Source organism: Berghia stephanieae, chromosome 3 (genome assembly GCF_034508935.2).
Source record: "Berghia stephanieae isolate SIO BIC M18660-M18661 chromosome 3, UCSD_Bste_1.3, whole genome shotgun sequence".
Taxonomy (NCBI): Eukaryota; Metazoa; Mollusca; class Gastropoda; order Nudibranchia; family Aeolidiidae; genus Berghia; species Berghia stephanieae.
Window position 1 is genome coordinate 87,608,567 of NC_088362.1, and position 17,387 is coordinate 87,625,953.

The window sequence follows — 17,387 nt, forward strand, 5'->3', positions numbered from 1 at the left end:
GTTGTTTCTACCAAAAATTCTGATTAGTTTTAATGAGACAGAAGCAATCTAGCGACAAGGACTGACAAGGAAGCTGGAAATATATGGATTAGTAAAATATATCAAATTATAATGAAGATATAAAGTAGATACGTTTTTTGAAACATCGATTACTTTGAATTTCACCAAATGAATAGGATAATAAGTAACCCGTTTCAATTTTAAAATATATTAACAGCACAAAATAAGAAATTCAAAAACAAGTAACACATTAGATTAAACATTATATTCCATAAACTTAAACAAATAAAGAAATAAATCAGAGAAATAGAAAAGGACTAAAAGAACAAACACCATACCTGGGGCATTGACTGAGCTAGGGGCTTATTGCCTCCCCTGGTGGCACCACGGAAAGATGGAGGAGGTGGAATCAATGGTCCAACATCTTCTTCATCCACCTCCTCAATTGGACTCTGATGTATGACTCCATCCATTCCCTCTACATCAGGATGGGAAGCAGATGAATACTCCCCTCCTCCTCCCTCAGCTTCTTCGTCATGACTCTCCATCGAGGCAGATAATCCACCACCACCACCTCTCGACCTTATACTTGGCTTGCTTGATCCTCCTCTGATCTGAACAGCAAATCCACTTACAACTGGAGGTTGACCGTCATCTTCTATGTTTTCATCCACATATCTAAACAAAAATAAAAATTAAATAATTAAGATCAAAATGTCAAAGGCAGAAAAAAGAAAAATGAAAGAGAGATGAAAAAGGGCCCAGTATCTCAGTTGAGAAGAAATTCAAAAACAGACAACAAATTAGAGCACACATTATATTCCATTTACAAAAATAAACAAATACAAAAAAATAAACCAAAGAAATAGTACTAGAAAAGTACTAAGAATCAAACACTATACCTAGGGAATTGACTAAGCGAGGGGCTTGCCTTCCCCTGATAGCACCACGGAAAGATGACTCAAATTCAAACAAGTCTGATTCAAATTTTGCATTAATCAATTTTTTTTTCTGGTTCCTCTGTTAACCCAGAAGTCATAGGGTAGCTGGTCTACATTAAATATGGTGAAAATACTTTGCAACAAAGTGACTTCCTATTCGAAAACTAAAGAAAAATGGTAACTATCAATATCAAGACAGAGAGACCAGAACAAAAGCTGGTTCACTGGCATCATGGCAGTAATAGGACTACCCTGGCATAAATGAAGAGAAGCAATAAATAAAATTTGATGCTTAAAAGTGAGAAAATAAATTAATTCCTTTGAAAATATTGCTGAGATCTGAAAGCAAATACCTGTACTGTGGTTATCTTTAAAAAAAATTCTGTCGATAAAGAGATAAAAATATAAAAAGTGTGTTTGAACCTCATGCCCAAAAATTGAAATAAAAAAAAAACCAAACCCAAACATATTAATAACAATCCTACTTAGCAACTTCAAAAGATTTAATGAATATTAAGACAGAGATTTTAGGTTTATGAATGCAGCATCGCATCAAAAATGGGAATTTTCAGCCTGAATGGTGCAAGAACCCACAAGGAACAAGGGCATGTACTCATTAGCACTCAAGGAGATATCAGAGACCTATCGAAACCGAATAGGAAGAAAAAATGAAGAAAAAGAACAATCTTCTTGCATGTCTTGGAGGACACTTAAAAAAGGTTTTCTGTGTTATGAAGAAAATTAAAATCTCAAAGGTATTTTCATGACCACCTGACTGTTGGTTAAAAAAGTTTAAAGCCCCTTCCTAATCTAAAAATGGTGGTTCTTTGTTATATTCAATTCAATTCAAATATTTATTTATTGTCGGCATTTTAAAAATGTTTCATAGATAATGTAGTCAGGCTAATAGAAGCCTTTGACCGACATAGGTTATAACACATAGTGCATAAAAATACATAGTAATACATTTTCCTTTAAAACATTCCCTCATCAAGATTCCAATCATGACACACAAAAAAAAGTAACATAATATTATATATATATATATAATATATATATATATATATATATATATATAATATATAATATATATATATATATATATATATATATATATATATATAATATTATGTTACTTTTTTTAATATATATATATATATATATATATATATTGTCAACTTCATTGAAGGAGCAATGTTACCTGGACTCTGACACTTGTGGAGTGCCCTTGGACAATCGAGGGGCTGGAGGAACAGCCGAACTGATTCTGCCAGGGACTTGCTGATGGGGATGTAATGGTGCAGCGAATCCGCGAGGGGGTTTTATGTCTGATGGGTTTTCAGGCTTTGGTGGTGGAGACTTTCCTCCTCCACTTCCTACCCCACCCCCGCCTCGATTTGCATCCTTGTCCTTCTTTTTCTTCTTCTTCTTCTTTCCATCCATGCGGTCAAAGCTATCCAGTGTGGGCGGCTTTGGTGCGTTGTGTAGAGGGGTTAAAGCTGGAGGAGGAATCCTGCGTCCTTCAATCACACCTTTACAAAAGAATTATTCAGTATTAAAACCTAAAGGCTTATATGGTTTGCAGGAAAAGAATGATTGTAAAAGAACTTTTATGAAATTGATTCCTTTTCCACAGACCAAAAAAACAGAGGCTTACCATGTCACAATCTAAAATTACTAAAAAGTAACTACTATTTTTATTTTCTCGTAACATCAAACCTTATTTCACAAACCTCTTCAATATTATTTATTGATTGAAATTTCAAAATCAGTGCCCCATTTTACTGATGTACTGGGGTCATGTGACACAGCACAATAGCTTTTGCTTTGTATCCAGAATGTACCAAGTACAGTCTGCTCTGGATAATTTCTCAAGAAATGGAATTAATTTTATGTAAAAGTCACTGGTTAATTGCAACAAAATTTGGTTAATCGCAGCAAATTTTCAACCTAAAAAAGTGGTAAATCCAAGAAATCAATCAAAATCTCATGATCAAATTTCATCAAAGGTGAAATCATGACTGGTTGAAGAATCGAGACTGGGAGGGGTTTAATGCTAGAATAGTGTGTCACACTCTATTATTAGAGACAAAAGAGGGTAGGGCTTTGCAGTATTGGTTTGTGTGGTCATCTGTGACCCATGTAAACTCTGAGGGAAAATGTTGCAATTGTGGACAGGAAACACAACTTCGGTTAGCAACATTTTCGCTGTTCCCAAGATGTTGCGATTATCCGGAGTGGACTGTACTACTTCCTGCTTTGCTATTTGGCCTTGAGCAAATCACCTCGCCCAAGCTCACTTTGCAATGCAGCACTGTGGCTAACAACTGGATTATTCCAGTATTCCCTTGGAATAGACCCTAAAGACAAAGTTTCCTCTGGGGAGGAATATAGGGAATCTTATCTATAATTGTAAGAATAATCTAATCTTTCCCTATATTAATCATTCTATTGTAAACCCAATAACAATAATTCATATATTAAAATAAGAAACAAAATCACAAATTAGAAATTATAGCATACCTGGAGGTTGATTTGATCCTGAATTGGGCCTTTCTCCGCCACCAGAACCCCCTTGGGCTTTGGCACTGAGTTGGTCTGAACTGTGGCTGGATACTGGAGGACTAGCTTCTCTGGCAGAGGGTGGAGTTAATTCCCTTTGCGGGGGTGGTTGAGGCTGCTGATGACCTCTGGACGAATTGTTGGATGAGGAAGGCAAGGGTTGTTGTTGACGCAGCATATGAGGCCTTTGAGGTGTGGTGGATGGAGGTGACGGCACTGGAGGTCCCCCTCGAGGAGGAGACCTGTGCATGGGAGTAGGTGGAACACGTGCTTGAGGTCTTCCCTGGGATTGCATTTGCCTCCCAGAAGGTGGGCTCTGACGATGTGCATCTGCTAAGGCTCTTGGTGAAGGACCTGCAGCTGCATCTTCAAATTCCATTGCTTGAGGATGAAGATTGTTGTGGTTATTGTTGTTGTTATTGTAAGCATAGTTGTTTGATGATTGTGGATTGCCATTCATCATACTGTAATCACCCATCTGTGTCATAAGGAAAGGCAAAAGATATTTATTTTTGTATATACATGATTGGTTGTCAGGCTTTATGTGTGAGCATCTCAGATTCCAATGCTTAATAAAACTAAGCCAAATTTTTAATATGAAAATAATGTCAATTTATTTGAGAAAATTAGTTTGACAATTAAGATCAATGTTTTAAATCAGCAGAAGAAAACCAAAGAAAAATGTAACAAAGAAGGGACAAAGTATAAAATTCTATCCAAAATATTTTTTTATTTTGTAACCATTATAAACTTGAATCAACCTAGAGCTTATTATCTTTCTCACAAGTATAGCTTATTTTACAAAAGAATTTTCAATATGAAAGGCGCAACACACACACATACACACACAACAGACACGCACACACACACACAAATACACAAACACAACAAATGTAGCATACGTAAAAGAAGAAAAAAAAAGAATATAATAATTGAAGAGTAATAATGGCATACTCCATTTTGAATGGTGTGAGGAGGAGGAGGTTGCCCTCTCTGTGGTCTTCCTCTAGGTGGAGGTCTAGGTCTTGGTGTGGGCTGAGAGTTCATAGAATTCCTCGAACCTCCCCCTGCACCCCTCGGGGCAGGCGGGTTCACTTGCCCTTCACACTCAATGTCAGAAACGTCCATGCCTCCCTCACTAATTTCATCATTCTCATCTTCAAAGATTGGCTGTCATTGTGAAATAAAATATCAGAAGCTGATGAATTCCCGATCATTCAAGCATCAAGTTTCAAAACTAGTATGAGTAAAAATATATTCTGAAAATAATTTCCACATAATAATAATAATAATAATAATAATAATAATAATAATAATAATAATAATAATAATAATAATAATAATAATAATAATAATAATAATCTATTATAAAAAGATTTTTAAAAAGGGTTGGGGATCAACATTGTTCCGTAGAGCCAATATGAAATTATTATTATCAAGCACAGAATTACTGGCAGATCTAAAAATTATAAAACTAAAACAAGTAACTTACAAATCTTTTTATTTCAGGCTAGTTCTATCATTCCCTTGACTCAAAATAATATGAAGAAAATCTGCTCAGTCCTTTTTGATATTTGGCTTTCATTGCAAGTATAATTTATTCTACACAAATCTAGCATATCCACAAGAAAAATTGATGACATAATCTTTAATCTCTCTTGATACTATCAAGTAATAATAAACTCATTCGCAACAAAAAATGATGACATCATTTTTAATCTCTCTTGATACTATCATGACATGATAATCTTTTTAAGATCTTTTTTTAACTGAGAACACAGTGGAAGCATTTAAGCTGGAACCGACTTATTGAACGAAGAAAAAGATACAAAAGCTCAATATGTTGTTCAAGGGCCGACAAGGAACCACCGATCCCTATTATCACAATGAAAAACCATGGAAGAAAAGAAAATGCATATGCACTGCCATATTCAATAATCAATGCGCACAAACAGTCGTTATTCTCCAGTACCATTCGCGCATGGAACAGCATCCTTGGAAATTTCAGAGCAACCAATAACCCGAAAATATTCTACAGTTATCTCAACCAGTTTAAAACCAATAGATAGATATTACGTCAATGCCATCCCACCAAACCTAGTTGCGTCAATCTTCATCACACGAAGCTGCAACTATTTTTGGATTGGATTGGATTGGATAGGTACTCTGGATACATTTTTCTTTCTTGGGTTTTTATTCTAATTATCCATTGAGATTCTTGTAACTCCGTTTTGACCCTTTATGAGAAACTTTAGCTTGTGTTGCTTTCTCCTTTTGGACAGTGGTATGGATTCATCTTATTCCATCAGATTTCTCACCATTTCTTTGTTTCAGTAATTTTTACAGACAAAATGGCATGTTCTTCCTTGGATTTGTTCAATAGTGAGAATATGGATCTCATATGTTATAGTTGTATTCTAGGATTATTCTAAAAAAGACATTGTTATAGGAGCCGTTCAATGTCTTCAGTTATTCATTCCAGATTGACAAAGATAACATAACATTTATCCTTACCCTGGATGCATCAGTCATGGATGTTGTTTCTCGACTCATAAAACTCTCTCCTCCTGCAGCACGCTTGGATGTTGTATTTACATTTACCTGCACAGAACAATAGATAGTCTAGTTTAAAATTAAAGTGACAAACTAGGGAGCAGGCACTGAAGAAAGATAAAGATCTATAAAAGTGAGTATGAAACAGAAGCAGACAAAGCAGAGAGAAAAATACAAGGAAAATACCATCCCAAAAAAATCAGCCTGCGGGAACATCAGACCTGCTTACTGGTCAGATGTGTAATGGTAGCACTTCTGACTAATAATCAGGTCTGAGGTTCGTTTCATACTCACTTTTTCAAACCTTTAGTTTACAATTAGAGGTAACATGGTAATATGGACTGGGCTATGCGTATTTTGTTGTGAGAGGCAACATGGATTGCTCCTTGTGTATTCTATAGGGAGAGGTAATATTGTGGCCTAGTATATTGTGTTGTGAGAGGTAACATGGATTGCTCCTTGTGTATTCTATAGGGAGAGGTAATATTGTGGTCTAGTATATTGTGTTGTGAGAGGTAACATGGATTGCTACTCACTATATTGCATTGTGAGAGGTAAAGTGGGGATTGTCTTCCAGCATATTGCACTGGCAGAGTTAAGACCTCTACTCAAAAAGTAGGGGGGGGGGAAAACGCTTAAAGAAGAATGTATTTCTGAGTGGATTAGACTTGATAATTTATATCTTATCAAATCAGGCTTGTACGAATTCTCTTTATCCAAATTATCGATTTTACAGAGAAGGACAAACAGGTGAGATATTGCAAAGGTAGATATAATGTGTAATAAATAAATTTAAAGAGATAAAACAATTTTCATCAATTCAAAAACAAACTTTTTTTCTTACAGAAATTCTTTCTTTCTTTCTACTTGGACCCCCATTCATTTCAGAACTCATGGATAGTCTATCCTCTGACTGGACACTTCCTGCTCGCCAATCCTGGTCTCTATCTCTGTCTGTGCTTGTCAAACTGTTGGCCCGTCTTGCGAGCATACGGTTTGATCGAGGTCGTTTGGGTGGGTGTGGAGGTGTTATTGGGGTAGACTGGTTGGACCTTGTTCTGAAGCTCTAGAAAAGTCGAAATACATGGAATACACCTTCAGTTGAAAACAAATAAATATTTCAACAAAATAATAATTTCTTTTTCGAGATACCTTCAGTATGAAATCATATTGCTTCCTCAGTATGTCTCTGTCATTCCTTTTAACTTTTAAAGTTGGCAAAATAACACTTCACAATTCATTTAAACAAAAAGCATTTACAAATACAGAGAAGAAAGCATGATAAAAAGACCACAGCACATAGAAAATAATTATAAAGAGAATTACATAGGGGTCCATTTCTTCAAAACACAAATAAATGAAAACTTTGCTTACTGGCTTGAAACATACAAAGAAGCTAAGGAATCTACTTTGATATTAAATTTAATTGTCAGTGTTCGTCTTCCTATAGATTTAAGAGAGACTACAATGAACAACTTGAAGTATCTTTTCAAAATAAAAGATATTTATTTCACTTCTTTAAATGAAAATGTATCCCTACCAGCCTTGCCAAAACCACTTTGGGGAGACGGTCAATAAGTGTTATACACAGACAATAAACAATTATTTGCATATTGGCAAAAAACTTCTTTCAATTTTTCGATAGATTAATATGACCCCTAATTTATCAAAAAGGTCTCAAACCAATGACTTCTAATAATTAGTTTCAAATTTGAAGTCTGTAAAGCAATTTCATCACAATTATTCCACTTTCAACAACGGTGTGTATTTATAGAAGATCAAGGACTATCCTAAAAGGAAGAAACAGAAGTGACCTAACAAGGTTTTGAGAACATGACTTGACATGAAATTAAAAAACAAAAAACAAAAACCAAACAAAATATAGCCAGTTACAAGAAAAATAGCCTACCACAATATTGCAGAGGTCAAAAACTAAAAACTACAACAATCTATTGAAGCCTAGATTTAAAAAAAAAATTACTAGCACGAAATAAAGCTAAAATGATAATGCAGTTACTGAATAAAACATTCAAAATTGAGAATGCAAGTCTCAAACTGTAAACTTACCCCTTTCCCCCTCCCTCCCAAAGTCTTATAAAATAGATTTTTATTGTTCTTGACTTTTCTAGCATATGATAAGTAACTTTTCCTTCTCAGCAGGGGTCCATCACATCATTATATGCATCTATAACATCATCATCAAAATCACTTACCATTCTACTGAAATCATCTTGCATCCCACTTTCCTCCTTCAATAGTAAACCAAAACCATTGGGCAAGGGACTTGTGGGATTACTAGACATACGTTGCCGTTGATGTGACATTATAATAAGCTGACAATAGTGGAGTTTGCGGATTCTTGCATAATCCCAAGCAGTTGCATTAAAACTATCCACCACTGATACATCAGCTGGGAAAAAAAAATTTAATTTACATAAAGCAATCAGTATTATAGAAAGCGGGATAAAAAAGCTTTTATGACTCCTGCTGAAACAGAAGACCATGGATTCAATTAACATAAACTCAACATAATTAATGACACAATGTATTCTATGAGACCTCAATCACAATAAGAATTGATCACTCGTCCTGCCTACCAACCGTGTCGTATCTAAGGCCCACTGTACTAAAAACTTTTAAAAAAAAAAAAAAACATCTTAAGGCTAAATTGATCTTGTATGATGTGTATGGTCATAATCCTGGTATTTCACCTCTGATAAAGGGGGGCTGCAAGTAGTCACATATGACCTTTCAAAAGGGAAACACTACTCAGAGGGTAAAAAAACCCATTCTAATTAATCATTGGCATAACTAATTTATGAACGCAACAACGATCAAGCAATGTACAAAGATTTAAGACTAATAAATCAAAGATCATTTGAAAACCCAAAGATAGATGATGACTCGAGCAAATTAATTATTAACCCCACCAACATTTCAAATGTTCTTTTCGAATTTTATAAAACAAAATTTCAAGACAACAAAACGCCACACATTAGCTCATCTGAGGGAGAACCACGACCATTATTTAAACTTAACATACCAAGAGAAGTAAGAAATGTTTTTAAAAGTCTTAATAACAACAGAGCACCAGGCAAAGATGGAGTACGCACTGAACTACTAAAATATGGACCACCCCTATTAGATGAACATTGTCAATCAAACTTTCGAACATCACCAACACTTGGATATTAATAAAGGGGAGCTGATATCAATACAAAAGCCAGGAAAACTGAAAGGACCTCCAAAGGACTTGAGACCAATTATGCTGCTTAATACTATTAGAAAATCGCTCTCTCTGATCACACTGAATAGAATTAGACCATTTGTTGAAAATTATTTGTCACATAGTCAAAGTGGATTCAGGACGGAGAGAAGTATTGCAGTTGTAGTTTGGACCCACAAATGGCTTGCTGCCAAAACCCTGTAAAAAAATAGAAATAGTTATAACAGGAATAGATATGTCCATCTATCACCTATCCTTGTTAAAGATTATGAAAGGAATAGTTCTGGAAGATGAAGTTAGATTAATCCAATTCATTATAAGTGAAACCTGGATAACGACCAAAATAATCAGTGCCTCAGAGGATAAATCATTCCCCCATTTCCCCACCATAAAGACACATTGCAAACAAATATGAATATAACAGCTACAAAAAAAAACAAAATACTAAACACAGAAGGTTTTGGGCTAAAAACCCTTCTTCAGCCAACAACAAAAAACAATAAAGTTATTATTTATTTATCACTTAAACAAATATTCTAGTATGTTTTGTACCTCCCTTATCCAGTAAGAAGTTGACAACATCCCCATGTCCGCCCATCGTTGCTAGATGTAAGGCTGTCCGTCCCTGATGATCTTGATCATTAGCGCAACGAGGTCCGGCGATTTCAATTATTAAACGGCAAGCATGCAGGGATCCTTCAAAATATAGCAAAAAAACATGTTACAATTAAAAGAATTTCTTTTAAAGTGATCATTGGATCTTGAGATCTTATAAATCTGACTATAAAATAGAGAAAGAATGACTTGTTTTATTCCAATCAAAGTGTCACTATTCCACAAGCTTAAAAAAAAATTTTAATTGAGAGAACGAGAAGGTTTGTCATATCATCAAAGATTACATTAAATAGAGTACAAAAAAGAATTGGCTAAAACAACTAAATGGTAGAATGGACTAGTTGAATAAAGAGAATGGATTAAAATGAATATCCGGGTTAAAATCAGTCCAAAAAAATGTGACCAGTTGCTTAAATCTGTAATTATATCATTCAGGAAGATGAAAAAAAAAAAATGGATTTAAAAAGTCTAAATGATAAGAACACAATTTGATTTGATACATTCATTCCTTTCTAAAAATAATTTCACAAATTCAGACATAAAATTCAACATTGTGCTAGCCAAACCTGAGTCTTATCGGATTGAGGCTCAGGGACACATTAAAAAAAAAAACCAAGTGAAAATCACATAAATCATGTAAAGAGAAATAAAAGTTACTACTAATCATGCTAAAGTTATGGGTAAATGTAATGACATCACTTCGTGACTGCATTCTCCAAACACAAAGGGGTTCAAAAGATGATCAGTCAATAATGATGAAATAATTTATCAAACTATTATCGATGTTAAATCATTTTTATGGAAAGAATTGAAAATTGAAACCAAAGAGTCCACCTAATTGCAACAAAAAAGTAATCCATTTTGTGACTCCTAGAATGATATGCAGGGACAAATTAATGAGTATGCAAAGTGTATAGCCTTGACATCATCATGAACAAAAGCGTACCCATTTCAGCTGCAAGAAGAATTACAGTCTTTCCCTCATCGTCCTTTATAGCTGCACTGTCTGGTGTTAGAAGGGTCTTATTTTAAAAAAAGAAAAGAAAATAAGGATAGTACACAATGTGAATATCACTTATGAATCATATCTCATAGTGAAACTAAGGGAATAAAAATTTACAAATAGGGCGATTATGCAAAAGCCAATACCCCCCCCCCCCCTCTCCCCAACCCAGATCTCCTTGTGTACGAGATTAAGGCTTGCAAGTAAACTTAGTTCAAAGTACTTCAACATTGTATTCATCGGTGGAGAGACAAGGGGCAGTGGCTCGATTTTATCAGCCAATGCATTGAATCGAAATATAGCAATTCTCCCCTCCCTGACACACACACACACACACTCACACAAAAAAAAAACAACCAAAAACAGCGAAACAAAACACACAAAACAAATGTTCAAATGAAACTTTTTTTAGTCTTTCAGATGTCATATTTTTCTTCATTGTGGTTACTGTAGCTTTGGGCTTGTCCTTTGAACGACAATAAGGCAAGATTTAAACATTTTGCCAGAGTATGCCAGTCATTTGAATGACACAAAATTGTAATACTGAGTGAGTAATTGATAGTTTGATAAGGGTTTAAGTTACCATAATTACTTAGCATGCAATATGAAGTTAAACATTTCGCTTTCTGTCTAAAATAGCTAATCCAGGTTTTCTGACTTCATTGATGGGTATTTGCTTATGAAAAAGGTATATTTTTTTATTCTTATCATTTATGTCATATTGCATTAGACTATATTCTTACAAATAAGATAATCAACTTCATATTATTGTCAAACCTGTAAGCATTCCAGAGGCTGACTTCTACGAACAGACCAATGCATCCAGGTCCTGCCAGTTGCATCTCTTTCTATCCCATCTGCCTCCTCTATGTGGTTATTTTCTGAGTTACATAACATTTCAAAGTGTTTGATGTTGTCCATTCGACATGCCCACATGCTAGGTGTTAGACCATCTTTATCCCTTGTTCCTGCATAAGCCTTATTTGAAAGTAAAATCTGGGAGAAGAAAGGTATTGAAGAAAAGGGGATGTCAATCATCGTTATTATTATAGATTAAATACGAGGCTGCTCTAAATTGCCATCTCTCTTTATATAAGAAATTACCTAAATTCAATACCTTTTAAGTACAAATTATGTGAATATATATTCATCTCAAAGATGTGTCAAAAGAAAACAGAGAGGAAGTGAAGTACACACAGAACTTGAAAAAGAACATGACAAATAGGCTATGTAAATAATATGCTTGAGCCTAAGACAATGGATGATAGTCCAAATGGCAAAATTACGAACAAATTATGGAGATACATCCGTTCTTGGCTTCCAGTATACAAGTCCTTCAAACCCCTTATGGCTCAGATATGACAGGACACAGAAGGAAAATGCAATTTATTGAACAAACAGTATGAAAGTGTGTTTACCATAGAAGACCCCTCAATGCTAAATATAGGTAAAAGTAACATATCATCTATGTCAAGAATCAATATATCCACCTACGGTATACAAAAGCAACTAACCCATCCAATGTAGCAGGGCCAGACCTCATACCAACTAGAATACCTAAAGAATGTGCAGATGACATAGCCCTGTTCCTGTGTACAATTTCCAAGAATCCCTGAACAAAGGAACAGTGCCTACCAACTGGAAGCATGGCCTTATAACACCAATCTATAAACAGGGCAAACAAAAACTAGCTTTAACTCTTTAAGATTCAACCCGACAAAAACCGACAACGGCATAATATTCATGGGCGGGGTAGTCAAGTCTGGCCTCAGTATCAACCCGACAAAAACCGACAACGGCATAATATTCATGGGCGGGGTAGTCAAGTCTGGCCTCAGTAAAGTAAAATCCAATCGTTGTGAAGGAAATGACAGGCCTGTCACTGTCGCAGGATGTTTTCAGCAGTGATTTTTATAAATTTGCCGACAAAAAATAAAATATGTTGTAGAAATTGCAATTTGGATCATATTTTATTTGCGGGTGAAAATCATTGACATTGCACTTTGTTTGGTAAAAATTGGGAAAAAATTATGACTTTGGTGATGAAAAATGACTTTGATAGCAATTTTTGTAAACTTTAAAAAATATTATGAATAATTTATAACTCCCTTATTTGTGGGGCGATATTGTCATTCGTGGTATCAATTTTATTGTAATAAAGAGATAGGAACTTCATAGTTATTTTTTTCTGATGTGAAATTATTACTTTGTAATTTTAGCATTAAGAAAAATAGTTGGTAAATAAATTTGTTACACCTCTTTGATCTACCGCCACCGTCCATTCGTGTAGAATTGTGAATCAAGCATCTCAAAGTCTTCGACCAATCACAGGCTATCTAGCCGGCTGGCCGAAACTAAGGCGCTTCTCACCGTCAATGTATTACGCTATTGTTATGCAAGGAATATAACACCTTATTGAGTAGGCCTAACAGCTAAAATCTAAAAGTAAAAAATACAATTCTGAGGAATTTTAAAGTCACATTGCTGAAATCAGCTTGAAAAAAGAACAACATTGGTCCTTATTTCAGAAAAATCGGTTGAAAACCAACGGTTTTACGAATAAATTTGATTTTAAAAATAGCTTTTGTTTATTTTAGCTTTTTTTAGAAACTTTTTTATCTATCAGCCGATTATCTTGATTTTTATATCATTCTTTATATCTCAATGAGACGAGATCAGTGATATACTTTGTTTGTTTCAAATGTAACTAAACATAATTTGGCTTTTTTACCTATCAACCGTGCCTGGATAATATATTCAACAACGTGGTGATTGTGACGCAACTATCCGATGATGATTGTTTCAGCTATGACTCATGCATTGTAGACAGCTGTTGACACGTGAGCTGTCAGAACAACCAATCGTTGAAGGGTCAAGATTCTCAATAGCCAATCGTTCTTTGATCAAAAAATTTAAAAATTCACGAGAACAAAAGTTTGAAATTTGGTGATGGACGGACCTATGAAATCGCTTCTGGACAGAGTTTAGCTATGAGTGACCGTGGTAAAACGAAAATGTGACTGCAGACATCAAAGGGTAGGCTTATTTCATCAAAGGATATCTACATGATTGACATGGCCATATAGGGAACTCATTATCTACTCCCCCAAAAATAATCTGAACACGAGAGGGTTAAATTATAGACCTGTATCTCTCACTTCAGTCGTTTGCAAGATATTAGAACACATAATATTCCATTCTATTGTGGAACACTACAACAACATAACATACTAGTTGACCACCAGCAAGGCTTCAGGTAAAAATGGTCATGCAAGACACAATTAATCAATACAATAGAAGAAATTGCAAGATCACTAGACAATAAAAAACAAATTGATCTCCTGGTACTAGACTCCTCCAAAGCATTCGACACTGTGCCACACAAACAATGACTGTTAAAACTTGAGCAAAGCAAAATTCGGAATATTGGGGGGACTGAAACAAATCAGTCAGAGAATATGGAACAACCACATAATCTTTTACTCTGGTTCAAGGACTGGCTTTGCAATCAAATGCAATAAGTTGTCATTGACAGAATCTCAAGCGAAAAATGTAATGTCTTATCAGGATTACCACAAGGAACACTACTTGGGCCTTTATGCTTTTTGATATTCATAAATGACCTTGGAAACAAATTATCTCCATAAACAAGGCTTAAACTGTTCACAGATGATAGCCTTCTGTTCAGGAGAATAGATGGTAGCGCAGATGCACATGAATTCCAGAAAGATCTTGATTCCCTCCAGACGTGGTCAGATACATGGCACATGAAGTTCCATCCATCACAATGCTATACTATGTCCATATAAAACAAAAAAGAGCATTATACTCACAATTACAAAATGCATGATCATTCTTTACAACATGTCAACTCCATAAAATACCTTGGCGTCCATCTCAATAATAAACTAACGTGGCATTGACAAGTAGGATGCTGGGGTTTCTCAAAAGGAACATAAACCGAAGGTCAATACTAGAATATGCCAGCACAGTGTGGGACCCCTACACAAAAAGGGACATAGACAAGATTGAAAAAGTAAAAAGAGTAGCTGCAAGCAAGATTGGCAACCGGATGCCTGGGTTTTGTCATGTCCTCCCTCCAGTCACTTGAATGGAAACCATTAAAAATTATCCTGTATTCCTTACCATTACCTTACACAAGACCATCAACGACCCAAACTACATAAAAAGCAAATCAGATAGATACACTACACGTAGATACAATGCATCACAATACATACAACCATTTACAAGAACAAACACATACAAACACAGCTTTTTCCCATGACCAATAAATGACTGGAATGGCCTGCCACCGGACATAAAGGACATTGAATGCTTGGAAACTTTCAAAACAGCTTTGATTGCACTAGCTCATCAAAGTAATCTGTGACTGTTCCCTGTTTGATTGGACTGTACTGTAACTGAACATTTGCAGTGATGGGCCTGTAGGGCCCTTTTGCAAGTACAAGCCATTGAAGATTGAAGATTAAAAAGAATAGGCAAAAAGGGGAAAAATAATTTTTAAACAAAATACATCAAGATTAGTTTGGATCCAACCTAAGTGACACAGTACATTAAATAACTTTATTTAATTGGAAGGAACTGTCATGTGTAATGATACTGTATGTATGTAATCCCAATGACTCACTTCAAGGCACTCTGTGCTTCGTGTTGTTACAGCCCAGTGGATAGGGGCCCGTCCTTGGACATCACAAATAGTAAAATCTCCTCCGTAATCAACAAGTAGACTCAGAGCAATATGATTAGCATCATGACATGCTCTATGAATTGCAGTAGAACCATCTAAATTGTGAATTTATAAAAATCAAAATTAAATAGGTTTTTACTATTTCAAAATCTTTCTGATATTAGCCTAGGGAAAAACAAAATTGGATTGATGTAGAGTCTCTCTCTCTCTCTCTCTCTCTCTCTCTCTCTCTCTCTCTCTCTCTCTCTCTCTCTCTCTCCTCTCTCTCTCTCTCTCTCTCTCTCTCTCTCTTATATATATATATATATATATATATATATATATAAATAATATATATATATATAAAAAAATATATATATATATATATATATGTGTGTGTGTGTGTGTGTGTGTGTGTGTGTGTGTGTCTGTGTGTGGCATTTAATTCCTTTGGTGATTTATATTCTAATGTGAGCTGCACAAAGTTGAGTCCTGGGAAAAGACAATTTACTCACAATTTCTCTCCATTCTTAGGTTTAAAATGATTATCCATTTTGCCTCTGTCAAAACGGACACATAATGGCATCTAACAGGTCATATGTCTAAATGTGTTACAGTTAACTTGGGACCTTTTGTAATGCACTTGATCACATTTAGTAGATATAGTGAGAAAAAAAGCATATATTTAAAGGGGGAAAAAATAGATATGAACTTCAATAATTAAAATATTATACCATGTGCCTGTGCATTGATATCACATCTTTGGTCTAAGAGAAATTTTAACACGTCGTGCTGGAAGAAATGGACAGAGTAGACGACTCCAGTTCGTCCCAAACCATCAACACTGTCAGCACAACCTGGGTCTAAAAGTAAAAAAAATAAACAACAAAAACAAACAGTTATGTAGACAGATGATATAGGTAGACAGGCAGAGAGAGAGAGACATAAATCAATAGAGAGAGAGAGAGAGAGAGAGAGAGAGAGAGAGAGAGAGAGAGAGAGAGAGAGAGGGAGGGGGGAGGGAGGGAGAGAGAGAGGGAGGGGGGAGAGGGAGAGAGAGAGAGAGAGGGAGAGAGAGAGAGAGAGAGAGAGAGAGAGAGAGAGAGAGAGAGAGAGAGAGAGAGAGAGAGAGAGAAAACAGGAGAAACCTAAAGATAATCATGTGCAACGAACTTTCAACATTTACCATTTACTATCTCAATATCATTTAGTCGTATTATTATATTCAACCAATTGGATCTTTATAATGTTTCCTTAAAATAAACTCCATTACTATCACAATGTCAACAATTTTCTTCACTATGACTATATCAGTGCTTTATGATGTTCTTTTTATCTTCACACATCTGTCATATATATCTATTTCCTAAGATAAACCAAATGGTCCTATCCATATAAAATTAATCAGTATAAGGGTAATGATTATCACAAATCACAAAAGGTACCTTGGCGTAACAGATCGTTTGCAAGTTCTATATTTCCTTCTTTGACAGCACTTATAAGAGGAGGTAAAACCACAAAGCTGAGACTGTCTCCCAAAGGCATGGACGATGTAAGGCGAGCATTGTCTAAATTGATCCATCTCCATATGAATTTATCAGGAGCATCAACAAATGGAGTCATTGGGCTCAAGCCCCTTGCTGTCAAGGAAAGTGTATTGACACATTTTTCTTGAGATCGAGTCTGAATCAATCTGAAACAAATCAAGGAAAGAATAATATCCAACAGGGGTACACTTTGAAAATTTTACTTCAAAACCATCTTAAAGTGGTGAGTATGTGCCAAAGAAATGATATA

At 35.2% G+C, this 17,387-nt stretch overlaps 1 protein-coding gene across 3 annotated transcripts in view; it reads right to left on the bottom strand.

The window, feature by feature from the left end:
• The window catches only part of LOC144968738 (uncharacterized), a 36,444-nt gene that overhangs the window by 7,626 nt on the left and 11,431 nt on the right, over positions 1 to 17,387 (bottom strand). For all 3 annotated transcript variants that reach the window (XM_078907373.1, XM_078907372.1, XM_078907374.1), the window contains 13 exons: positions 17,036 to 17,283; positions 16,325 to 16,453; positions 15,552 to 15,706; positions 11,678 to 11,896; positions 10,844 to 10,919; positions 9,835 to 9,978; positions 8,270 to 8,466; positions 6,901 to 7,122; positions 6,018 to 6,104; positions 4,458 to 4,673; positions 3,465 to 3,981; positions 2,143 to 2,473; positions 339 to 678 (listed from right to left, as the gene is read on the bottom strand). In XM_078907373.1, coding sequence (XP_078763499.1) covers positions 339 to 678; positions 2,143 to 2,473; positions 3,465 to 3,981; positions 4,458 to 4,673; positions 6,018 to 6,104; positions 6,901 to 7,122; positions 8,270 to 8,466; positions 9,835 to 9,978; positions 10,844 to 10,919; positions 11,678 to 11,896; positions 15,552 to 15,706; positions 16,325 to 16,453; positions 17,036 to 17,283 — 2,881 coding nt within the window. The remainder of the gene's footprint in view (positions 1 to 338; positions 679 to 2,142; positions 2,474 to 3,464; positions 3,982 to 4,457; positions 4,674 to 6,017; positions 6,105 to 6,900; positions 7,123 to 8,269; positions 8,467 to 9,834; positions 9,979 to 10,843; positions 10,920 to 11,677; positions 11,897 to 15,551; positions 15,707 to 16,324; positions 16,454 to 17,035; positions 17,284 to 17,387) is intronic.